Consider the following 26,660-nt stretch of genomic DNA (forward strand, 5'->3'; position numbering starts at 1 on the left):
TCCCCAGCCCTGCAGAAGTGAAAATAAAACAGAAAACATTTAAGAAAAAAATTAATGCAAACCCTATTTTCATGTTTTACATGAATTTCAGGTAGACGTGAATCCAAAGAAATCCCTCAGGAATCAAATAAGAACGCTCCCAAAGTAAGATGTTCCGTGACCATTTATTATTGTGGAATCTATAGTAATAAATTCCTCTAATAATGTGTTCCCCAAAGCCCTGGCAACTTAATAACATTGCAATATAATACAGTGTGTTCTTAGGAGGTATTTTACAAGGGAAAGACTAACATGCAGGTTTCTTTCTCTCCCTTGGCATTCAGCAGTCTCTTTTATTATATTTGTCATATGGTTTAAGAACTAAATTTAGAAATGAAATGAAAATGAAAATTCAATACCCACCTCAGCCTAGTTCTAGACAATTAGCTCTGTTCTGTCTCTTGGAACTTCTGCAGGGAAAGCTAATCGCTTTGCAGTCCTGCCAGTTTCGTTTCTGCAAACCGATACCCCCTAGTGGCCACACCAAAGCCTGGACGTTGATGGGACCTTTAACCTTTCACCTGGCAAAGTTAATTGTTGTTTTGCTGTTGTTGTTTTATCAGTAGAACTGAAAAATTCCCCCAACTGCTTTTCTGTCTTTTGGATATAGTATGTATTCCTATGTATTATTTTTCATCTCCAGTGTGTTTTCAGATCTTTAGAGAGAAGTAGATTCCATGCCTTAGGAGGTTATTCCATTTTTTCTTGACAGGCAAAACAAAAGAAAAATTCTTGTTGTGTAAATCCTGTTAAAGAGAAAAACATAGGCCCCAAATGGTGTCACTTGTGCTAAAGCCCATGATACCAAAACTAGACTTAATACCTGACCCAACTGCAGCTTCAACCTTCCCCAGGAATATAGTCTTAATCGGCCAGTTTGGAACCTTCTGGCCCACATCACTAAGGTCATCTGTCACGTGGGCCACCCCCCCAACCCCGCCCCAAGGGAAGAAGAGGAAATCTGCATGGGAGACCCTGCCCTTCTCCCAGAAAACATGAGGGGCCTGAAACAATCCTTTCTTTTCTCTTGCTTCCTTGCCCCACCCTCCTTCTTCCTATAAAAACCTCCCATTTTGTATAACCCCTTGGAGCGCCCTTCTGTTTACCAGATGGGATGCTCCCCACCATTGAATAAGACCAGTCAGATCTTCAAATTTACTGGGTTGAATTTTTATTTTTAACAATCCTAAGAGCTAGATTGCACCGTGTAATTTTCAAAAGAGCCCTGAAGGTACTTATTATTCTCCCTCTTGTAGATGGAGGAATGGGTGCCCTGGAAGTGTCTTGTCCATGGCCACCCAGCTATTCCCCAGTGACATTCGGGTTTGAAATTTGATTGCTTTGCTCTCCACCCTGATGAACTCCTTAGAGGAAGGAAGCATATAGGGTCGGAATCTCTGAAACCCATGGCACCTGGCCCTGCAGCTGGTACCTCCTAGGCCCTCAGGGCCTCATGGAGTAAGAAGAGGGCGTGGCCAAATAAGGAATGAGGCAGAGAGATAAGAAATCACCAGAGCCCTGGGGCCTGCAGGACAGTCTGCTTTGGTGAGTGCACTGGGGGCTGGTGGGTAGAATGCATGGTCTGCTGGCCTCATTACTGCCCTTTCCAGGGCTGATTTTGTTTTGCAATTCTCGGCTCCAGCCCAGACCTCAGAGAATGAAGGATATGAGGTGATGGGACCCAGTGTGGGCAGGGAGGGAAGCGAAGGAAATCCAGGGACTTGCCAGGACTTGCCTGGGCATATCCTACCTGATGCCAACCCCGCTGTACCTGGAGGTGCAGGGCTTTCTCATCTTCTGCCAGAACGAGTGTTTACTGAGGACCAACTTGGTGTCTCTGGTGCTTGGCAGAGTTCTTTAGTGTTTTCAAAACACAGCAAGGCTGTATCCTTGTTACAGTTAGAAAAGGAAGCCTCAGAGAAGCTAGTCACTTGCCCAAGGAGCAGGAAAACTTTTTTTTTGTTTTACACACATATTTTACTTAAACGTGTAAAAAAAAGAAAAAGCAAATGAGAGACAAGGAAGTGGAGAAAATGTGGACGTTCTGTTGCTGAAATAGGCAAGGGGTGGAGGGGAGGCATTGTGTTGGTTTGGTTAAATCAGAGAGCCTCCTGTTAGTGCCCTGCTAACAGCAAGAGAGGAACTGAGGATCCAGGAGGGCAGGTTGGGGGCCGTGGCCCTGGGAGCAGGAGAGGGGACAGAACCAAGGTGCCTGGGAAAGATTCGCTCCCAGGTTGTGGAACCAGCTGGGATCAGCAGGGTGCAGGCAGGAAGCCACTTATTTTTTCTCTAAACTGCCTTTTTTCGCCAACTTTGTGGGCAGTTCCTTCCAGCCCCTGAGTGAGATCTCAGCAGATCCCACAGCTTTTCAGCTTATCTTGGGTGGAAAAAAAAAAAAAAAATCCAGCTGGGCTGACCTGGAAACTCTGACTTCTGGTCCAGTCGAAAAGCTCTTCCCCCCTCAGTTTGGGCCTCCTTTTATACACTGGGTGAAAAAGGAAATGTGCTTGTTACTCTTCTCTGTCCCTTTGTTCCTGTCCCCCGTCACCTACTAGCTGCTGCTTTGGGGGGCTGTGAGGGTGGAGGGAGATGGGTAATTGACCGGGAAGGTCTTCTGTGAGTGCCGCAGGCCTCAGGTGACCATGACTGTGACTGTGACCGTGACCGGGGCAGATATACAACCACAGATTCTTCCTCGGGAGAGGCACTTAGGTGAAGCCTTCAGAGTGCCATCTCTAGGGCCGTTTTACCCACTTGAGGGTGCCTCCCCCAGCTTTCCGCTTACCATCTTGCAAGTACATGTGGGCCATGGACCAGCACGCATCACCTGTCAGAAATGGAGAGCTTAGGCTCACCCTCACCTGTTGAATAGGAACCTACATGTTAACAAGAGCCCGGGTGATGTGATGCTCCGTCAAGTTCGAGGAGCTCTGCTTCCAGCCACCCCCGGCCCCTGACTCCAGCAGCATCCCTCTTTGCTGGTCCACCTTGCACCTCCAGACAGACTTCACCCTGTACGTTTTTAGGCCCCCCAAGTCCAGCCCCCTTCCACCCATCTACACCTGGAAAACAAGTATAGGAGAGGAAAAAAAAAACCTTCCTCCCCCCATATTAGGTTCTCTGTCTGGGGCCCTGGAAATTCGACTGACAAGAGAAATTAACAAGAGAAATCAAGTTTATTAATGTATGTATCTGGGGGTGGTAAGTTGTGGAACTGCAAATATATGAGGGAGCCAATGGTAAATGAGGGCTGGTTTTAGCAAAGTTTGTTATGTAGATTCCTCAGGTGCTGCTAAGGGTCTAGCATTATTATCTCCAGTGATTAACTTCTGTCCTTGACAGAGAGGGGAGAGGACATCTTTATAAATGTACTTCTGCTTTTAGGCAAGTAGGGGAAGGGCAGGGAGCTTTTGTTGTAACTATTTCTTCTCAGTTGCCTTGAGCTCAAAATAATCCTTATTTTTAAAGATTTAACTCCATTTATAGTTATAGCATATTGGCTATATTCCCTGTGCTGTGCAATATATCCTTGTAGTTTATTTTATACATAATAGTTTGTACCTCTTAATCTCCTACCCCTATCTTGTCCCCCCCCCCTTCCCTCTCCCCAGTTGTGACTTGTATAGTTTGTTCTCTATAGCTGTGAGTCTACTTCTTCTTGTTATATTCCTAGTTTATTGTATTTTTTTAGATTCCACATATAAGTGATACCACACTGTATTTGTCTTTCTGTGTTTGACTTATTTCACTTAGCATAATACCCTCCAGGTCCATCCATGTTGTTGCATATGGCAGAATTTCATTCTTTTTATGGCTGAGTAGTATTCCATTGTGTGTGTGTGTGTGTGTGTGTGTGTGTGTGTGTGTGTGTGTATTTATCTATCTATATACCATATTTTCTTTATTCAACTGTTGATGAATGCAGGTTGCTTCTTTATCTTGGCAGTTGTAAATAATGCTGCTATGAATATTGGGGTTCATGTATCTTTTTGAATTAGTGTTTTTGTTTTTTCTGGATATTGCCCTGGAGTGGAATTGCTGGGTCCTATGATAGTTTTAGTTTTTTGAGAAACTGCCATACTGTTTTCCACAGTGGATGTACCAGTTTACATTCCTACCAACAGTGTATGAGGGTTCCCTTTTCTTCTCACCCTCACCAAAATTTATTTCTGTCCTTTTTGATGATGGCCATTCTGACAGGTGTGAGGTCATATCTCATTGTGATTTTTTTTAAGATTTTTTTTGATGTGGACCATTTTTTAAAAGTCTTTTATTGAATTTGTTACACTATTGCTTCTGTTTATGCCTTGGTCCCTTGGCCGCGAGGCACGTGGGGTCCCAGCTCTCTGACCAGGGATCGAACCCACACTCCCTGCACTGGAAGGCAAAGTCCCAACCACTGGACTGCCAGGGAACCTTCACTGTGGTTTTGATTTGCATTTCCCTGATGATTAGCAATGTTGAGCATCTTTTCATGTGCTTGTTGGCCATCTTCATTTCCTCTTTGGAAAAATGTCTATTCAGTTCTCCTGCCCATTTTTTAATGAGGTTGTTTGTTTTTTTTTTGATGATGAGATGCATGAGCTGTTTATATATGTTGGATATTAACCCCTTATTGGTCATATCATTTGCAAATATTTTCTCCCATTCAGTAGGTGTCTTTTTGTTTTGTAGATGGTTTCCTTTGCTGTGCAGAAACTTTTCTTTTGTTTAATTAGGTCCCATTCATTTATTTTTGCTTTCATTTCCTTTGCTTTAGGAGACAAATCCAAAAAAATATTGCTATGACTTATGTCAAAGAGCGTTCTGCCTATGTTTTCCTCTAGGAGTTTTATGGTTTCCAGTCTTACATTTAGGTCTTTAATCCATTTTGAGTTTATTTTTGTATATGGTGTTAGAGAATTTCTAATTTTATTCTTTTACATGTAGTTGTCCAGTTTTCCCTGCACCACTTATTAAAGATACTGTCTTTATTGTATATTCTTGCCGCCTTTACTTATTGAAGAGACTGTCTTTTCTCCATTGTATATTCTTGCCTCCTTTGTCATAGATTAATTGACCATAAGTGCATAGGTTTATTTCTGGGCTCTCTGTTCTTTTCCATTGATCTATGTATCTGTTTTTGTGCCAGTACCATACTGTTTTGATTACTGTAGCTTTGTAGTATAGTCTGAAGTCAGGGAGTGTGATTCCTCCAGTTCTTTTCTTTCTCAAGATTGTTGTGGCTACTTGGGATCTTTTGTGTTTCCATACAAATTTTAAAATTATTTGTTCTCGTTCTGTGAAAAATGCCAGCAAATTGGTATTTTGATAGGGATTGCACTGAATCTGTAGATTGCCTTGGGTAGTATGGTCATTTTAACAGTATTAATTCTTCCAATCCATGAACATGGCATAGCTTTCCATCTGTTTGTGTCATCTTCAATTTCTTTTATCAGTGTCTTACAGTTTTCCAAACACAGGTCTTTTCCCTCCTTAGGTAAATTTATTCCTAGATATCTTATTCTTTTTGATGCAACTGTAAATGGAATTGTTTTCTTAATTTCTCTTTCTGATAGTTCATTTTTAGTGTATCAAAATGCAACAGATTTCTGTATGTTAATTTTGTATCGTGCAATTTTAAGAATTCATTGATGAATTCTAGTAGTTTTTTGGTAGTGTCTTTAAGATTTTCTATATTGTCTGCAAACAGTAACAGTTTAAACTCCTTCCTTTCCAATTTGAATTCCTTTTATCTTTTTTTTTTACATGCTTTCCTCTTGCCCTTCCTCTCAGCTCTGCTGCCCGGTGGAATCGCCCTTAAGCAGAGCCTCTTCCTTTTAGCATTCCCCACTGTTACACCAGTGACAAGGGAAAAGGCAGAGAGTGTGGGTATCAAATCTTCTAGTGGATTTGGTGGTAGGAAGATAGGGAAATGTCTGAATTCCATTTTCCAGTGAAGTATGAAATGTGGTCATTAGTTATAACTGGACCTGTGGAGGGTGTGGCATGGACAGCAAAAACTCATGCTCCCTCATGTTCCCCTTTCATATTATACAGCTATCCAGGCAGGAACTACAGTTCCCAGACTCCCCTGCTGCCAGGTGGGACCATGTGACTAGTTCTTGCTAATTGACTATGAGTAGAAGCAATTAGTCCTAATTGGCATTTCCTGGCTAAAGAGGTTAAGAAGTAGGTACATCTTTCCCCATTTTCTCTCTCTTGCACACAAGCTGTTGTGTGGGTGCAGAGAACTCCAAAGCTGTAGGAGGGTGGAGGCCCAAGATGAAACGCACCTGGATTCCTGAAAGCCACCTGCCCTGGACTTTTGTGCACAAGAAATAAACTTTTATTTTCAAGCCGCTGAAAATTTGGGGTTTGATTGTTCCAACAGGTAGCAGTACCCTAACTAACCCAGGTGTAGTAGGTTTGCGAAGCAGTATGAAATATGTGTCTCAGTGAGTGGGCAGAGAGGGAGCAGATGCTACCAGTGGTGCAGCCCACCACCTTAAGAGCCTCGCTGTCCTGGGCAGGACACTGGACAAGGATGAACAACTCAGATGTAGATCTATAGCCAGATATGGGCCAAGGAGGGGCAGAGCTGCACGACAGTGGCTGCAGGTCAAAAGACTACTCTTATATGCCCCAGGACCCTGTACAACCTGTGCAAAATATTTAATAAGCAGAAACCTCAATTGAGTTGGGAGACCAGAAGGGGGCGCTCTTACACCCTGCAACAAAATAGAGCCCAACAGGAAGAAGAAAGACTGCTGGCAAGGACTCAGCTAACTAAATGCCATGGACTCTGTTTACTACAGCCCTCCCACCTTCCTTTTCCTCTCTATAAAAAGCTATCGTCTTCCCTTGCAGTACAGAAATTTCCACATGGCTCACCATGTTTGTAGACCCTGAACTACAATCCTCTGCTGATCCCAGATAAACCCATCTTTGCTGGAGAAATACCTGGCAGCCTATTTTATTTGTTTTAGGTCAACAAACCCTAAGAGGAGGGTGCCCTGAAAAATGACTGAAATTGGACTACCCGCCACACGTTCACCAAAGGAGTATAAAATGGCTGTGACTCATATTCCAGAAATACGGGTGTGCCAGAAACATCACACATTTTTGCTTTCTTTAAAATCAAATTTAGTCTGCAAGCCTCCATCCTGCCAAGCTGGTGGAAAGTCAGTTCCAGGCATCACTGGTGCACTGCCCTCTCCCTAGTATTGCATTGTATCCAGGAGGCCAACATGGTGTTTCCAAGCAAGGGAAGGCCTATCATCTTTGATTCAGGATGATCAGCACAGATATCCTTAAGGGAGCACAGGGATCCTCTGAAGTCCTGCTATATTCTCTGGGCATTTTTAAAAATAGGACCAGGTCCACTAACTACTTAGGAAATCACTGACCTCAGGAATCTCCCTCTACCTCTTTCTGCTGCCCAGGACCCAGTCTTTCTCCCCTGACACCTGTCTCCTGGAAAACTCATACTTCTGAAAAATAAAAGCCAGAAAGGTGGGTTAGGTATGGATGGCTTCTGTTTTCTAATCCAGCAACATAAACCTCCCTGGCAGCAAAGGGTGAGGGGTCTGAAATTCAGGGAGAACCAAACGCAAATGAATATTTTGGTTTCAGCATCAATCTCTTAGGGCTATTTTGAGGATGAGAAGAGAGAAAGCATGTAAAGCAGCCAGCATAGAGCCTGGTATGGAGCAAATTCTCCATCATTATTACATGTCTGTCCTCCACCTTCCATGTTCCTTAATCTCACCATCACAAAAACAAGTTAAGTGACAGTGTCAGGCAAGTCCTAGAAAAACTTTAAAATTCTCTCCAGTTAGTTATTTGCTCTCACCAAATAAGAGGTGTCACCACTCAATAAATGATGTCACTGCCATAGTCCAAGCATAGATATTGGGCTTAGTTTATAAACACTTACACAGCTGAGGATCTCTGTGGCAGCCATGAGAATGCATCACTCACCTCCAACTGCGGGGATTCTAATCCCAGCCAATGAGGGGATGTGACAAGGATATGAAGGTGGGCCTATTGCTGGGGGTGTGGCATCCTCTGAAGGTGACTTTGACTTGGGAACTCCCTGACAGCCATGCTGGTCCTTCCTCAGACTGCAGGGCAATCTTAGAAGGTTTCACCCAGCCTTCGTTCCTTTCCTCTCTCCGTCACTAAGCGGCAGACCTGTATTGTGCTCTGAAGCCAGGCTCTCCCAGCCTCTTCTGGCTCCCTCCCTGTTTTCTCTCACAGATGTTTCCTCTAATAAATTTCTTGCTCATTTCATCTTGTCTTGTACTTGCTTCTCAGAGGACTCAGCCTAACACGTTCTCCCCATTCAGTATATCCACTTTCTTTTCATAAGTGTATCATTTATCTAGATAACAGATATTAATTAAATGCACTTGTTATATTTAAATTATGAAATGCAGTATATAAGGACAAATGTTTTAGATATAACTGTAAGCTTTCTTCTTACCTTAAAGTGTTAACTCTTGTTTCATCTGCGCTTTAACATTTCTTTTTGATGAATTTGGCACCTGCTACTATTTAGTCTGAGCTTTAAAATCTCAAGTGGCTGTTGAGTTTCCTCATGGCTCTTAACCTTCCCTAGAAACTCAGAACTAATTAAAAACAAAAAGTCAATGGCATTAAAAATATATATCTAATATATATAATAAAAATATAAATAATAAATATATAATAAAATATAAATATATATTGCATATATATGTAATACAAAGACGTTCAAAGTATTTGGAAGATACAGGAAGAGAACTACCCATGATGCCATCATTCTATCACAATAGCTGCCATTTTTAGGGGCCCCATGTCCCTACCACCACCTCCTGCTCTCTCCAGGGCCACCTCTTCTCTAGAGGGTCATCCACAGAGCTGCCTGTGTTCAGCATGGGCCCCAGGTTCTCAGCCCTGGAGGCACATCAGAATCATCTCTGGAGCTTTTAAAAATGACCCGGGCCCAGGGCTTTCCTGGTGGTGCAGTGGTTAAGAATCTGCCTCCCAATGCAGGGGACACGGGTTCGATCCCTGGTCCGGGAGGGATCGGACCATGCAGCGGAGCAACTAAGCCCGTGTGCCACAGCTACTGAAGCCTGCGTGCCTAGAGCCCATGCTCCGCAACAAGAGAAGCCACCGCAATGAGAAGCCCGCGCGCAGCAACAAAGACCCAACGCAGCCAAAAAAAAATAAATTAAAAAAAAAAAAAGACCTAGACCCAGCCTTTAGCTGGATCTCATTAAGCTGAATCTTTCCATCCTCCTTTTTGGAGTCTAGGCACAGAATAAAATAGATTGGATTTCTCGATGTATATACCACTTACCATCACTAGTGCACTCAAGAGTACCTTTCTTTTCATTATTTTTATTACTCTATTATCTGACCTCTTCCTCCCTGATTCCCACTCTTTTTCCCTCCTGCTAAGGGTACCCCAGGGATTTTAGATATGTTATTAAATGTGCTTGTATTCTTATAAATATATAGGGTTGTTTGGGTATATGTGTTTTTAATGTACATTTGTAGGTTGTTTCTTATCTGTTCCCCCCAATACTAAGTTTTAAGGTTCTGTCTTTATTGACATATGAATACTAGCTCCTGGCTTCTCATCCCTGCAGTGTCCCTCATACCTTCCTTTCCATTCTTGTAGGGATGAACACCCGCGTAGCCCTCAGCTGTCCTCCAGCCCTGGCAGCTCTGCACTGAGCATCCTCGTGTATGTCCCCTTGTGGGCCTGTGTGAGAGTTCCTCTGGCAGGAGTGTTCTAGCATCCTCAGCTGATTCTGATGCACAGCCAGGGCTGAGGACCACTGCCATCCTTCAACAAGTTTTCTGATCTTTTAAGGTTTCCTTCACACTCCTCTCCCATGGGACTGACTCCTCCCCAGCTGAAATCTGAGATATTCAGACTATGTCTTTTACCCCATAAAAACTCTCGCTTCAGGATCTCAGAAATGCTAAAGTAGCAGTGGTGAATCACATCTTAACTGTGACCCTGTATTTGTTTCCTGTTATCGCTGTAACAAAGTACCACCATCTCAGTGACTTAAAACAACACAAATCTCTGTTCTTAAATTCTGGAGGTCAGAAGTTCTAAAATTTAGGTGTCAGCTGAACTGTGTTCCTTTTGCATACTCTAGGGGAGAATCCATTTCCTTGCCTTTTCCAGCTCCTAAGAGGCTGCCTGCATTCCTTGGCTGGAGGTCGTTTGGCTTGTGTCACTCCAACCTTTGCCTCTGGCATCACATGTCCTACTGTGGTTGGGACCCTCCTGCCTTCCTCTTCCAAGGATCCTTGTGATTACATCAGGCCCTGATGTATCCTGAATAATCCAGGATAATCTTCGCAGTTTAAGATCCTTAATTTAGTCACACTTGCAACTGTGAGTTTATACATTTTGTCATATAAAGTAACATACCCATGGGTTCCAGTGATTAGGACTTGGATATCTTGGGTGGGTGGGGAAATTATTCTGCCTACCATATGACCATTGCATTTTTTAAATTTGAACTTTAGTTTCTTAAAAATAAATAGTAACCTATGCTTTGTTTGTGTTACAAACAATGCAGAGATATATAAGGAACAAGGTGATGGCTTAGCCCACTCTTCCCTGATAACTCCTGTCCATAAACTATTAAAAATTCAACTCAGACCTTTCATCCGTGTTCATCTTCACACATACATTTGTGTTGTTGTGTTGTGTGGTGGTTGTTTTACAGAACCAGGGTCATACATGTTAATCCATAACTTCTTCCTCTTAATGTATCATGGAGTCCCTCCAGATTAATCCATGGGGAGCTCACTCATCATGTTTATTAAATATTCCACAGGATGAGCAAATTGTAATCCATTCAGCTCTTACCTCATTGAGAGATATTCAGATGGTTTTCCAACTTCCACCTCTTCAAACCAAGCTTCAAAATGTGTCCTTTGGTTTGTGTGCACCAGTGCTCTTATTTCTGAAGGTTGCCTGAAGTGGAATATGGCCTCCAAAGATATGTGCCTTTTTTTCTTTTTGTCTGCGTTGGGTCTTCGTTGCTGCGCACGGGCTTTCTCTAGCTGCAGCGAGCGGGGGCTACTCATTGCGGTGGCTTCTCTTGTTGCGGAGCACGGGCTCTAGGCGCGTGGGCTTCAGTAGTTGTGGCGCATGGGCCTAGTTGCTCCATGGCGTGTGGGATCTTCCCGGACCAGGGATCGAACCAGCATCCCCTGCATTGACAGGTGGATTCTTAACCAATGTGCCACTAGGGAAGTCCCTGATATGTGCCTTTTTAGTAGATAATGTCAGATTGTTGTCCAAAAGGTTTAGTAACTTACACTTTCATCATCAAGAAATGAGCATGCCCTCTTAACCGCAAAACCGCCTCCAGCCAGAGTAAAATAGTGTTGCTGTTTATGGTTTAAGTTAATTTGATGTGTGAAAAAGAATATGCTGATGGGCTTCCCTGGTGGCGCAGTGGTTGAGAGTCCGCCTGCCAATGCAGGGGACGCGGGTTCGTGCCCCGGTCTGGGAGGGTCCCACGTGCCGCGGAGCGGCTGGGCCCGTGAGCCATGGCCGCTGAGCCTGCGCGTCCGGAGCCTGTGCTCCGCAACGGGAGAGGCCACAGCAGTGAGAGGCCCGCATACCACACACACACAAAAAAAACAAAAAAATAAAATAAAATAAAATAAACTTTATTTTTAAGAACAGTTTTAGATTTACAGAAAAATTGTGAAGACAGTGCAGAGTTCCCACAGAGCTGCGCTCAGTTTCCCCTACTAATAACATCTTACATTACTTTGGTACATTTGTTACAATCAGTGGACCAATATTGATACATTATTATTAATTGAAGAGTTTCTTCAGATGTCCTTAGTTTTTTACCTAATGTCCCTTTTCTGTGCCAGGATCCCATCCAGGCACCACATTACATGTAGTTGTTTCATCTCCTTGGGCTCCTCTTGGCTTTGATAGCTTCTCAGACACTCCTTATTTTTGACGACCTTGACAGTTTTGAATAATGCTGGTCAGGCATTGTGTAGTATGTCCCTATCTGGGACTTGAATGATCTTTTTCTCATGACTAGACTGGCATTAGGATCCAAACTATCAACATGACTAATCACCTTGATGTTGGCCTTGAGCACCTGGCTGAGGTAGTGTTTGTCAGATTCTCCCCTGCAAAGTTATTCTTTCCCCCCTTTTTCCATACTGGACTCTTTGGAAGGAAGTTACTACGTGCAACCCACACCTAAGGAGTGGACCGTTATGCTCCTTCTCCTTTAGGATAAAGTATCTACATAAATTATTTGGAATTCTTCTGTATGAGAGATTTGTCTGTTTCCCTCATTTAATTGTTTACTCATTCATTTATATGTATATATATCCATTTGGATGCATGGATATTTACTTTATATTTTGGGTTATAATCCAATACTATCTTCCTTATTTTCTTGTTCAAATTGTTCCAGCTTTGACCATTTCAGATGGCTCCCATGACCCTTTGACATATCCCCATCAATATGGTTTTTGTTTTTTTGAGCACATCCTTACTTTCTGGCACTTCAAGGTGCTCCAGGTTCTTCTTGTATCCTAGAATCAGCTTGCCCTATCCTAGAATCAGCCTTTTCTCCAAGGAGTCCTAGTTTCTCTTATGAGAGGATGGTATTAGAAACCAGGTCTGGGTACAAGATTGCTCATTGCTAGCGGGGTGTTATTGCTTCCACGTCCTCTCAGCTGACAGAACAAGGAAATATATGTGAACTTACCAGTATATCTATACATACCTATAAATATTTCTGTATGAACATGAATTAATTCCTATATCTGCAACTCTAATCCTTTACCACCAAGAGGAATAGTCTAGCCTCTTTCCCATGCTTATTTGTAAATGCCCACTCCAAGGGTGAGAAGCCTGGCTCCCTCCATCCACCAATATTTACTTAATTGTTTATTTCCAGTACACGTGTATAGCAGTATCAGAATTATTAACCTGTACCCTGAAGGGAAAAAAATTTCATCAAACAGAGTACAGTTTTATGCGCAGCTCTTTTTGCCTTTAGTCTTATGGCTCTACTCATTTCCAAAATTACCTAGGTCAGCACCTTTCCCCCTCACCCCCTTCAGGGAGGTGTTTTGTTACATTTGTAATACAGATTATTTCATCACAGTCTGCATTCAATCCTGGAGTCCCTCCTAAATGTTTTTTTTTTAATGTGTATGCATTTGTTCACTATTTATGCTGTAAAGTTCTATGGATTTTGATAAATACATGGTGTCCTGTATCTACAAGGATGGTACATACAGAATAGTTTCACCACCCTAAAAAAAAATTGCATGCTTCTTCTATTCAACCCTCTACCCCACTCCTACCAAATCCCTGCCAATCACTGATCATTTTACTGTCTCTATAGTTTTTCCTTTTCCAGAATCTCATGTAGTTGGAATCATGCAGTATGTAGCCTTTTCAGATTAACGTCTTTCATTTATCAATATGTATTTGAGGTTCATACTTGTCTTTTCGTGACCTGATAGCCTATTATTTTTTAAAATCATAAAATAATATCTCATTGTGTGGACGTACCACAGTTTTTTTAATCCATTTTATGTTCTATTGAAGGACATCTTGACTGCTCTGTTTTTAGAGATTATGAATAAGGCTGCTATACATATTCTTCTTGTCTCTTTTTAAATTGTTTATCCTTTGCTTTTCAAATTGTTTACTAAGGATATAGACTTTGACAGGTTTCAACTATTTTTTTCCTAGTCTATTATGTATCTGTTGACTTTATGATTTTTGCCTCACAGTATTAAAATATGTAATTGAATATACCTGTATTTTTTGTTATGGCTTCTGGGTACCCTGTCTTTCTCAAATTGTTTTTCTTCATCCCAAGGTTAAAAGCTGTTCTTCTGAATTTCTCTGCCATTACATATTAAGGAAGAGTGCCTAGGTTTAAATAAGAGATAGAAATGCTGAAGAATAACAGAGGGCATGGGGAATAGTGACTTGGGGCTGAGAAGCATTTTGTCTCTGAATTGCAAGTGGTCCATCACCTGGGCTTTCTAGGATGAGCTGTGAGTAAAGGTTTTCATGGGGTCCCTTCAGACACTAGTTCTAGGAGCAAGGAGCTTTATGGCTTGAATTTGGTGAAGTAAAACCAGACCCCAGGGTTGTTTCCTGAGCTCATCCATTCCACCCTGTATCCCTTTGTCTGTCTCCTTCCTAGACTTAAAGGTGAGGGCCAGGTCTGGCTTGTTGATCCTTGATTCCTCAATGCCTGGCATGATGCCTTGTGGGCAAGCAGGTAAGGGGGAAGGGAGGGAGGGAGGAAAGAAAGAGTGTGGGTTATTTTCCACTAACTCTAAAGTTCCGCATTAAGTTCTCTGTTCCGCTGTGGGCCCCGGCGGCTAACCTCATTGAACCCCCTCACGGGCTCCCTCACCTTCTGGTCGCCCACTGGGGCTGGCTAACGGATACACTGTCAGGGAATTGGAGGTTGGGAGGAAACGGAGGTGGGAGTATTTATTGCTCTCACTACGCACCTGCTGGGCAGTCCTGGCAGCAGTACATTCTTCTGCGTTCACAGCTCCTGTCCAGCAGCCCCTCTCCCAGGACGCCAGCTTTCACCTGGATGCCACCACCTCTTCCCCTGCCTCTGCAGGTCAGGTGGGTGAGCGGCTTCCCCTTGTGGGCAGCTGCTGTGGGCATCAACGTCTCTTACTACTTCTGGGAAGCTACGCACACCTCTGTAAATAGTCACTTCACTAAAAAGCCTTTTAAAAACCGCAGCTGAGTGTACTCTCTGTTTCCTGCCTGGACTCTGACAGGTCCTTAAAGGGAAGAAAGTAGGGAAAGAAGCAACAGGAGCCTGGAAGGATGAGGGGGCTTCTCAGAAGCACTTATACAACGCCGGGAGCAACAAGTCTTGTTGTTCCCTGTACTCACCCACTGAGGGGGAAAAGGACTTAGAGAAAGGACTGTGTGAGGCCCACTAAACGATGGCCGGCCTGAGTCACCCCAGCTATCCCATGGTTAGTGGCTCTCCTCTCTGTGCCCCTCAGTGCTTGGTTCTATCTAGGTAGGAATCCTTGATAAGGTGGGATTATAATTTACTACTTTATAGGCCTTTCTCCCACACTGGACTGAAAACTCCTCAAAGGCAAAGATTTGGGTTTTGGCCATTTCTGGATCCTGCCGTTTCTCACAGGCTGCCGGGCACAGAGGAAGCCCTTGAATGGATTCATGTGAAGAAGGAATGAAGGTTTCTCCCACAAATGAACCCATAGGCCAACCTTTCTAAAATCCACCCCCTTCCGAGCTGGTGAAACCACGTCAGAATCCCGTAGCCAGGCCCTGAAGGCTAAAAAGTACTTGACACTGATGATGCCGGAAGATGACTAAGCTGCTGATTCAAGAAAACCAACTTCCTCTTCCAAGACGGTTGCCTAATCTATTCTCAAGTTGTTTTGGCCAGACACATCCTGGCCTCATGCTTGCCTGCCACCTTTGCCTGCTTCTTCAAGGGCTGCCAGTTTCACTCAAACAGCTTTCTCGTTCTTGTACCCTTTTGTTCTGTTGCTGTCTCAGATGTTATCCAAATGGTCCGTTCTAACCCCTTCACACCTGGATCAGGAAACCCTCACCACACAAAGCCAACATTGTGGACCACATCCTCCCATCCCCAAACCAGGGTACAGTCATTTGAAACCTGGGGTGTCCCAGGAAACCTGGGATAAATACTCATCCTATCTATAGAACCAACACTAAACCTTGATCCGTTTTTAATGTAAATGGTCTTAATAACCACAAACATATGGGGGAGAAAAACAGTGAGCAAAGCTTAACTGTTTTGTTGACTAATTGACTGTAGTTTTCATAGGCATGGTGACCATTTTCCTGTAATTTTCTAATGCAGTGGTTTTTTTTTTTAATTTTAATTTTATTGGGGTATAGTTGATATACAATGTTGTGTTAGTTTCAGTTGTACAGCAAAGTGATTCAGTTATGCATATACATATATTCATTCTTTTTTAGGTTCTTTTCTCTTATAGGTTATCACAGAATATTAAGTTCTCTGTGCTGTACAGTAGGTCCTTGTTGGTTATCTATCTTTATATAGTAGTGTGTGTATATTCCTCCCAAGCTCCTGATTTATCCCTCCCCTCTAATGCAGTGTTAATTTCAAACGTTCCATTAGTGGAAACCTTTTTCCTGCTGAATGTTATGATTCATGTTGTTGTATGGTTTTCAATAAAAGCAGTTCTTTATGTGTATAATAAAGTGTGACATTTTGTACACCACTGTAAGATTGTTTTCATCTAAAATCACAGCCCAGCCCTTGGAGTCACCCCAGCCTAGGTACCAAATAGTGAATGAAGAAGACTCCAGAAGATTCCAGCCATTTGGGTCTTCCCAAATGGAACAAAGACAAAGCATCTCACCAAGCCCTGCCTGAATTTCTGACCTACAAATTCATGAGTGTAAAAAAAAAAAAGATTGTTTTCTGAAAAAATAAATAAATCACAAACTGGAGTAAAATTCTTCTCAGGCCATTTTCCTTAGTGTATGAAAATGCAGTTGTCACTGAAGTTTTAGTAGAAGAAAAGGGGTATTTTCCCTCCAGAACCTTCCAGACTGGAAATTTCAGACCTTCTGATGCTTAGTGATCCCCATTCCACTAAGAGCAGAAGTTATTCCAGCCACACAGGATCATGACCATGCCCCTGGGGGAGCTCTCTACAGTGCAAAGAGAAAGATGATCTGCTGGAAGTGGTTCTAAGTGGTGGACCAGTTGCTTCTGGAGCAGTGAATGCTGGATTTCAGACACCCTGTCTGGCATCCTGACTCCAGGACTCTTCCTGTTACTGACACATTGTCTGAAGCACACCTAAAGCCTTTGACAATTATAGCATGGTGTTAGTCTTGCCTTCGCTGTGAGAAGTTCCTGGAAAGGTACTTCTCATTGACAACAGCTCCTGGCACTGTGCTTCGTCATAGCAGGTACTCAGGAGACAAACACTTGCCTGTGAGGATGATGAGCAGACTCAGGCAACCAATCCACCGCAGGCCAGGCTTCCCCAGGGCGTCCTGCGAGGCAGTGAGGTCACCAATACATTCCTTGGAAATGCCCAAGGCCCATCTGGAATGCCCCTCTGGCCTCTCCTAGACCTTGTAAATTCAGTTTCTTTGGAACTCCCTCCTCTCCCAACCACCCCAAACACCTCCTTGAATTTGATCTGAGGCATTTGTGAAGAGGGTATTTCTCTCCATCTGTGCTGTAGAGCACAATATCTGGCATTTAAACTGATAAATCTGGCTGGCAGGTTGGTGAATGAATGAATTGAATCTGGACTAACAGGAGGGTGAGCAGGTGGGTAGGTGAATAAAATAATGAACTGTCACCAGGCATGCCCTGGAATGGCACCCTCCAGAGGACAGAGATTCCTACTTTCTCAAGACACCAGTGGGATTCCATTGACTCCACAGCATGAAATTTTTTCAAAATCCATTTTTAAAATGTGTTACTTAGAAACTAGAATATTTATGAACATGTCATCAAAGTATGGCAAGACACTTATAAAGGTAACTCTACCGTTTGGTACATACAAACATTCATTTATACCTAGCTGCTAGGTAATAAATTTTTGAAATGTTCAATGTTTTTCATTCACCACCTGTATTAGCGGGCCATTACTTCCCTCAACTGAAAGCAAAATGTGCTTGCTATCACCATCAATATTCTTTAACCTTGAACTTGAAGGAAGCTTTTAAAGAAAAAGGGCTTTGAGAGCTTTAAGATCCTATCCAGAGTTTCTCAACCTTACCTGTGTGATTCAGTTACCTGGGGAGATTTTTAAAAATCTCGATGTCCAGGCTGCACACCTCAAATCTATTACATTAGAATCTCTGGAGATGGGACCCAGGCATCAGTACTTTTTTCTTTTTCTTTAAAACATTAAAAAAAAAATTTTTTTTTCTTTTTTCTTTTGGTGTGTGTGTGTGTGTGTGTGTGTGTGTGTGGTTTGCTTGTGTTTTTTACCTTTATGGTTTGGCATCCATGTTTTTAAAGCTTCCCTAAGTGATTCCCATGTGCAGCCAAGGCTTTAAAGCACGTGCAGCTGAGGCTAATGAAAAAGACTTACTGTGCAAACGTGAGGGTTTTGCGTTCCCCGTAACAGTCAGATCTGTAACCAGCCGGTGTCCTCATACTGACCCCTCCCCATCATCCCTCTTCCTTTACACTTATTTCTGTCTTGGCGGTCATGAATTACTCACGGGCTGTGTCCATGAGGATCCAAGTTCAGGTGAACTATGCTATCATTTCATGAAAGCTGTACTTTTCCACTCATGAACTTTGGACTGAACTTCTGTGCCTTGAAGGAGTTTTAGGGTCTGAGAAAAGCAGATCGTTGAAATAAATCCTTAGGAGGTTGCAAACCACCCTGAGCCAGAGCTGGCCCTTCCCCCAAATCACAGGACTGTTGAGACATGACAGCTCTATGGCCACCCCACCCTCTGTCAGTGAACATGCTCCCCCCATACTTTTGTACTCTCATCGTTGCCCCAGTCAAAACTCCAACCACATTTCCACTGGGGAGTCACTTTCTCTCCCTACCACAGTAGCTTTGAAAAAGCGCTTGCCTTCAGCCCTAACTAGTCTTGGTTTCTGCTTTGACTGTTTCATTTCTGGGCAAGGTCATTTCACAAAATCATTTGGAAAAACAGTGTCTGGTGATGCCCACCCCAAAAGTATCTTTTCCTGGGATTTGGCGGTAGTGGGATATGGAGTAGCACACGGGCAGATATCACCATTCATCTCCATTCCCATCTGTTCATCCTTCCGGTGCCCACTAACCTGGCGGGGCTCTGTGGTGGGTTGAACCAAAATACTTTCACACACGAGTGGATTGCAGTTATGTATTCAGTTTTCTATGTTCTTGAATAACACGGGCCATGGGAAGGGGGAGAGAAACGCTGGAAGAGCTGCCGGGCTGGATACCTGACTCTACTAAAGTCCTGGGTTCCTACACTTTACAAAATCATCTTCCTACAGGAAAACCGGCTCCCACAGGGATAGCATGGGTTGCAGGGGTCACAGGGGCTGCAGGGATCACAGGGGTTGCAGGGAGACGTGCAAGGGTAGCAGGGAGACTCGATCTGGACACAACTGCCGAGCCCGTAGGAGTACGTCACGTCCTTCTCGTCTACACACGGGGGCAAGCTGAACTCTTTGCAGATGTTCATGTAGCTGTACTTTTTCGATCCCAGGCAGTCGTATCTGTTCTCGCGCTCAGCTGACACGCACACCTTTCCGTCCTTCACTCGCACCTTGACTTGATCGGGTTCAAAGCCGCATACGTTCACTGATCCTAAAATGTTACTGCTACAGCAAGAGGAGGCTAGAATTCTATTTGTTGTTCTTCTCAATCTGGAATTTAGGAAAAGGAAAGGGTGGGAGGAAGAAGCTCAGACCATTGAACTCAGACACAGCTTGACAAGCAATATTTTTACCTCTTAAAAAAAAAAAAAACCAGCAAAAGTAATAAACACTCGTCATTGTGAAAAGCCAAACTTTACAGAAGCGTGTAGAAGTAAAAAATGAGAGTCCTTGGGGCTTCCCTGGTGGCGCAGTGGTTGCACGTCCGCCTGCCGATGCAGGGGAACCGGGTTCGCGCCCCGGTCCGGGAGGATCCCACATGCCGCGGAGCGGCTGGGCCCGTGAGCCATGGCCGCTGAGCCTGCGCGTCCGGAGCCTGTGCTCCGCAACGGGAGAGGCCACAACAGAGGGTGGCCCGCGTACCACAAAAAAAAAAAAAAAAAAAAATGAGAGTCCTCCCATGTAAATCAGACTCCCTCACAGGTAAAGCCCTGTTAACAACAGATGGGTGCTTGGCCTTCCAGATCTTTCTCTTGTATTTATTTTTAATTTTCTTTTTTTTCTTTTTCCTTCCAGTTTTATTGAGATATAATTGACATACAGCACTGTGTGAATTTGAGGTGTACAGAATAATGATTTGACAACATACATCATGAAGTGATTATCACGATAAGTTTAGTGAACATCCATTATCTCATATAGATACAAAATTAAATAGAAAAAATTATATTTTTCTTTGTGATGAGAACTCTTAGGATTTACTCTTAACAACTTTCATATATAACCTACAGCACTGTTACTTAATCATGTTGTACATTATATCCCCAGTACTTATTTATCCTGTAACTGGAAGTTTGTACCTTTTGACCACCTTTATCCAATCCCCCCCACCCCAACCCACTGCTCTGATAACCACAAATCTCATCTCTTTTTCTATGAGTTTGTTTGGTTGGGTGGGCTGGGTTTTTCTGAAGTACAATTGACCTATAATACTATGTTAGTTCCTGGTGCACAACATAGTGATTTGACATTTCTATGCATTACAAAATGATCACCACATTCTCTTGCATTTAAATCTCAGCTCCTCCTCTTATTAGTTATGGAACTTTGGGCAGGCTCCTTAAACCTCTCTGTGCCTCAGTTTCCTCATCTGTAAAATTGGGACAATAATAGTAACCCATTTCTAGGGGTTTCATGAGACTTAAATTAGTTAATGAATGAAAAGAATCTATACTAGTGCTTGCCACATAGTTAGGATGCTAGGCTTTTGTTTGTTGTGTGTTTTTTCTTTTTCTTTCTTTTTTTTTTCCCCCACAGTGTGCCGTGGAAAGTGCTGAGCCATTAGAGGCACTGTTTCATTTGACCCTCACAAGAACCCTGTCATGCAGGTGTAATTGTCACCATTTTGTAGATGGGGAGATGGTGAAGGTGGTGAATGGCAGAGCCTAGATTCAAATCCAGGCTTGTTTAATGCCTAGGTCATGATTTTAACCATCAGTCAGACTGAGCTCTTGGCATGAGGACCTCAGTGGCCTGGCATCAGCCCTGCTGCTCTGGCCCTGCTCAGGGACCACTTTCTTTCTAATTGCCTGATCCTTCCAAAGACAACCGAATGCTCCGAAATGCTCTTCTTTTTATCCCTTAACATTTTTAAAAAAATCTGTGTTCTAAGACTCACTCCTGGCAAATCTTCTTGTATCTCTTGGCCTCCAAAGGGAGGTATTGGCATGTATGCTTTCTAGAAGCTCTTCTGGTTTGAGGAGTCTGGACTGTGATTGGGTGATTGGTTAGAGATACTTTTTTTTTTTTTTTTTGCGGTACGTGGACCTCTCACCGCTGTGGCCTCTCCCCCTGCGGAGCACAGGCTCCGGACGCGCAGGCCCAGAGGCCATGGCTCACGGGCCCAGCCGCTCCTCGGCACGCGGGATCCTCCCAGACCGGGGCACAAACCCGCGCCCCCTGCATTGGCAGGCAGACCCTCAACCACTGAGCCACCAGGGAAGCCTCAGAGATAGATTTTTAATTCTTACTTTTTTTTGCTGAATTTTTAAATACACTTACTTCTTGTTGTTACTTAAGTTATCCAAGTTCATTGTAAAAAACTCAGAAAATACAGATAAGCAAAAAGAGGGGATTTTTTTAAACATACCCATAAGCCCTGTTGCCTTCTACAGGAGATGGATCTGGGAGCCAGATCTACAAGCCAAAGCTGGCTCCCAGATCTATTTCCTCCTCTTACAATATGAGTCTTGAAGTATAAGTTCGTTGTTTCTGTTTTGTTTTGTTTTGTTTTTGTTTTTGCTTAGATTCCCCCTCTTCCTCTATTCGTGTCACTCCAGCCCCGTCCCCACTGCAGCAGCTGAACAGGGGTCTCACAAATGTGGGTCTTCAGGAAATTGCCCCAAAGTCTTGGCTAGACCAGGTTTCTTCTTCCTTTTGCTTCTAGGCCAGGGGTTATCAGTGGGGATGTGTGGGTTTAGGAGAAATTGCAGGAGCCTCATTTTACTCAGCAGATTTAACTCTGAAGTTGCAACCTGACTCCTACCTGGCAAAGTACCTGCCACCCCACATGCGATTTTCCTTGGTTCTGTGGGGTTCTGGGCAAAGAGAGATGGCCTGCTCAACTAGTTATCACCAGGGAGGAACTTAGTCATAGTAAACAGACGCAAGTCAGCCTCTTTGGTTGGTGGTGGAAGGCTCTTCATAAAGCTGGGGAAAAGCAAGTGGGCAGTGCCATCTGTCTGCCACTCTGGGCTGTCACCTCTTCTCCCAGCTGAAGCTGAATTTCACCTGAATGTATGACCAAGCTCCTGAATGCGGTACTGCCCACAGCAAAGGTGAGGGATATGGCCAGCCATCTTCACAAAGATATGAATCAAGTTCAGCTGGCTGACCAATAAAGTAATGAGGGCGGTGAGAATGCCTATCTCTACTCTGAACCAAAGGGAGGCTGGCCTTCCTCTAGTTTCCTTGGAGTACTTTACTTTTTCTCCTAATTTAGACCCCTCCAAAGACCCATTAAGCTCAACTGTTCCTTTCCAACGCATCTTTCCCTCTCTCTTCTTTCTTCTTCACATTTCCTGCCTTGTCTCTCTCCTCCTGACTTTTGGTTGATACTGAAGAAGGGTATCATCGGGAGCAGAGTGGCACGACACATGTGCATCTGAACACCTGCAGGGCTTGTTCAATTACAGGTGTCTGGGCCCCACCCCCAGACTTTCTGATTCAGCCAGTGTGGGGAGGAGCCAAGAATTTGCATTTCTAACAAGTTCCAGGTGATGCTGGCTGCTGGGCCTGGCCGGGAGATCACTCAGGACCACTAACCAGGTGATTAAGCACATGGATTCCAGAGTCAGGCAAAACCTGGCTTCAAGTCCCAGCTGTCCCATTTCCTGATGATCACGAACATTGCCCTGACTCTGGTTCATCATCTATAAGATGGCCACGGTGTTACAAGGATTAAATGAAGTGTTAGGCACTTGGTTTTCACTCAATGAAGGGTAAATTTCTTTAACAGGCTGTGCCAGGCTCCGCTTTACACAGATTTCCCTGAAATTCAAGGCTTTAAGCAACCAGGCCCCGAGTCCTGTGTCCTTAAACACTAAGGTCAAATAATGGACATGCATTTGGCCTGGATGGGCAGCAACTCCTACTCTTGCCACCCCGAGACCTCTGCGTACAAAGAGATTGTGATGAGAGTGGACCAAGGGGCCCAACTCGCTTCCAGCTCTGCAGGGACACAGAGGGAAACAGCGAACTCTCCTCTCAGCGGGAAAGCCAACCAGCCACCAGCCGTAAAGTAAGTAAAGCCATAAAGCCCCCTGCGTTCCTCTCTGCCAGCGTCCCAAGGTGTGACTATGCCCTGATCTTTGGGTCAAAGGATGGGGGATGGAAAGATTCCCTGAGGGCTTAAGACCCAGGAAGGCACCGCTAAACCACAAAGAATGCAACCCTGAGGGCTAACAGTCATCAGCCTCCCCCCGTGAGAGTGATTGAGTGAAAACTTCATACTCAGAGCATGAGGGGTAAACAAGAAACCAGAGGGCAGGTGTTTGACGTTTTCAGAAGATGGTGCCCTTTGTGGGGGGCTTTTCAAGGGAACTTCTCGAGCCGCAGGCTGCCCACGGATACTTGGATGAGCAGATAGAAGCACAGTCTCAGGATGACTTTCCAAGCAGCAGCAAAGGGCACAGGGTTGAGCCCAGTGCGTTCCTAGGCACAGCTGCAAATCAAGGTTCATGTGCCCGCAAGGACTAAAGCCAGGTGTCAGAGCCACTCTGCCGCGGGCTCGGTAATTAGATAATAAACTCGTAAGGGCAGGATTGAGGAGGGGCTGACTTTGCTTCTGGCACTTGAGTACAGAAGACAGGAAGCCCACGAAGTGTGGAGGTGAGTCAGGTGCAAACTTACACCAGGCTGGTCGCATGGCTTCTTACAAAGGAAACCAAATTCAGTCCCTTCAGTCTCTCTCAATCCAGAAGAGGAAGGAAGAGTCGGAAAAGTTGAGTGCTTGGGGTGCAAAAGGAAATTTGGGGAGGAAAAAAGAATATCAAAGAAGCTAAAGAAATGAAAGTACTTACTTGGGTTTCTACTAATGAAGATACTGCCAAGGTGTCTTTTGAAGGAACTGCTCAGTAAACAATGAAAAGGAATTGGTTTCTGTACCCAGTCCAAAAACGCACCACACACACATACAGGTGCGCGTGCATCAATCAAATAACACACACTCAGGAAGGCTCAAATGACTCTTGGTGGGAATTATATGGTTAGCCAAAACTTCTTAAAGGAGCACCCAGAGACAGAGCACCATGGACTCACACAGAAAGACAATTCCAGTGGGGTCATGGCAACTATCGACCAGGGAATCTTACTTCCCCACTGGGCAAAGAATCTTCTGGATAACACAGCCTGGCATCTGAAAGCACACGTCATAACCTAACCAAACTGCTATCTTTCTCTTTAAGGGGTAAAAGGTCATGTGAATACGATTTCTACATTCTAAAAGCCTTGGACAAAGTTTCACACCAAAGATTGTTTTTTAAAAAATTGAATCAACATGATATTTCTGGATCTATTTAGTCATGGACTGGGAGCTGAGAGAGAAGAAAAAAGAGGCATTTCACTGAAAAAAATATTAAGGTAAGAGTCCTCTGGGATTGGAGCTGGATCAGGGTTTAACATTTTCATCCATATTCAGAAAATTGAATATTTAGGTTTGCAGGTAGTACTAAGCTTTTCAGGTTAGTGAAATGTCAAGCTGTCAGAAATAGAGCATAGGAGTGTTTCCCAAGGTGGTATGAATAGGAAGAAAAGTGGCTAGGGAGAGATGCAAAAGGGCAAGCCTGAGGTCACTTCTGAAATGGACTCTGGGTTATCAGTTCAGAGATCCAGGAAGACAACAGCAGCTTCATATACTGCCACAAGCAACAGAAAAAAAATTAGCAAAAAATCCAAGCATTGTCAGGAAAAGTATGACAAACCAGAGAAAACATTACCTCTTGTAAAAACCACACTGCCGAGAATTAAGCCTGAAGTTGTGTCCACTGCAGATCATTGAGACTCCCAGAGTAGGCAGAGGGCACCCAGATGGTGAAGAACTCACCTGGAGAGTCCGGAGAACAGGGACAGCCAGGAGACAAAGGCTGAGTAGACTTGGATCAAGGGTATTCGAGTATTCAGAGGCACAGGGAAGTGGACACACCTGCTCACAAGTAACCCTTCATTTAGAGCAAGTACTTAAAAAAGAACCCCTGACTCACACTGCATGAAATTTATATAACTTGATACTCTAAGGAGTAAAAATTAAAACTGGTTCAAATTGAGTGTAGATGAGTTTATTGCCAATAGTTCCCTCTCAGACTATTAAGGGAGGCCCATTCCTGACCTTTGGTGACTGATGACCTGGACAATAATTGCCCTACTGCCCTTTCCAGGGAAACATCACTGTCACGGTTGTCAAGGGCCTCATTCTCTCTCTCTCTCCATCCATCCATCCATCGTCTACTTTCTATCTATCTATCATCTATCTATCTATCTATCTAATCTATTTATCTGTCATCTAATCTATTAATCTGTCATTGGGGTAGGAAGGATGTTGTTGAAGGACACAAACTGGCGGTGAGTAGTAAGTGGTGGAGCTCTAATGCATGGTACAGTGAATATAGACAACAAATATTGCATTACAATCATTAAAGTGGTTAAGAGACTAGAACTTAATTATTCCAACCACTAAAAAGGAATGATAATTATGTAACACAATAAAGGTTTTAATTATCGCTACAATGGTAATTGTATTACAATATATAAATGTATCAAATTAACATTGTACACCTTAAATTTACACAATGTTATGTGTCACATAGATTTCAATACAAAAGATCATCTATTTGTGTCCTTCTTTTATTTTATTTATTTTTTTGTGTGTGTGGTACGCAGGCCTCTCACTGTTGTGGCCTCTCCCTTTGCAGAGCACGGGCTCCGGACGCGCAGGCTCAGCGGCCATGGCTCACGGGCCTAGCCGCTCTGCAGCATGTGGGATCTTCCCGGACCGGGGGACAAACCCGTGTTCCCTGCATCGGCAGGCGGACTCTCAACCACTGCGCCACCAGGGAAGCCCTGTGTCCTTCTTTTTAAAAATAGTAGCATATTAAGTAGTTTTTCTGCACCTTGCTTTTTTCACTTAATATGACAATACTTAAAATGCTTCATCAGTCCTTTTTACATTTACATATCATCCCAAGGTATGGATGTACCATAATTTATTTAACCAGGGGACAGTGTTTTCAACCATTTTTTTTCATCATAGTAACAGACTGAATGGCATATGTAGACAGAAAAAGAAAGCTTTCTCAGGCAAAAAATAAAATGTGATCAAACCCCCAAAATTTTAAAGTGCATTTAAAATTATCCAATTCTATTAAAACCTTTTCAACTCTATTCTGAAAACTGCAGCTCTCAGTTCTGTAGTTTATTTGCACAATCTTTGCTACAGTTGAAGGGGGAGGCAGACAATATACCCAATTCCAGATGAATTTTAAGTCATCAAGAGTTGGGGAGTAGGAGAAAGGATTTCCTACAAAACCATATAAATGCCTCTATTGTTCAATTTGCTCCCTTGCTCTTAAAGCCTCTGGCAAACATTAAGGATTTGATCAATTATTATTACTTCTCCCAAAGTCATTTCTGTAAGCCGAAATATACTCAAATCACTTTACTCATAACCAGAAAAAATGTTTATTTTGCTGCTTCCAATAGCTTTTT

General features: G+C 43.5%; 1 protein-coding gene and 1 long non-coding RNA gene across 2 annotated transcripts in view; one reads left to right on the top strand and one right to left on the bottom strand.

Moving 5' to 3' along the window:
- The first annotated feature begins 1,542 nt into the window (after positions 1-1,542).
- On the top strand, positions 1,543-15,899 carry LOC102994659 (uncharacterized). Its single transcript, XR_002892704.2, has 4 exons — positions 1,543-1,584; positions 14,250-14,327; positions 14,610-14,689; positions 15,147-15,899. It is a non-coding gene; the product is annotated as an uncharacterized lncRNA (long non-coding RNA).
- Positions 15,900-19,054: 3,155 nt separating this feature from the next.
- ODF1 (outer dense fiber of sperm tails 1) overlaps positions 19,055-26,660 on the bottom strand; it is an 8,707-nt gene continuing 1,101 nt past the window's right edge. Inside the window, exon 2 of the mRNA XM_007120252.1 lies at positions 19,055-19,451. Coding sequence (XP_007120314.1) covers positions 19,055-19,451 — 397 coding nt within the window. The remainder of the gene's footprint in view (positions 19,452-26,660) is intronic.

This window comes from Physeter macrocephalus, chromosome 15, assembly GCF_002837175.3.
Source record: "Physeter macrocephalus isolate SW-GA chromosome 15, ASM283717v5, whole genome shotgun sequence".
In the NCBI taxonomy this organism is placed as follows: Eukaryota; Metazoa; Chordata; class Mammalia; order Artiodactyla; family Physeteridae; genus Physeter; species Physeter macrocephalus.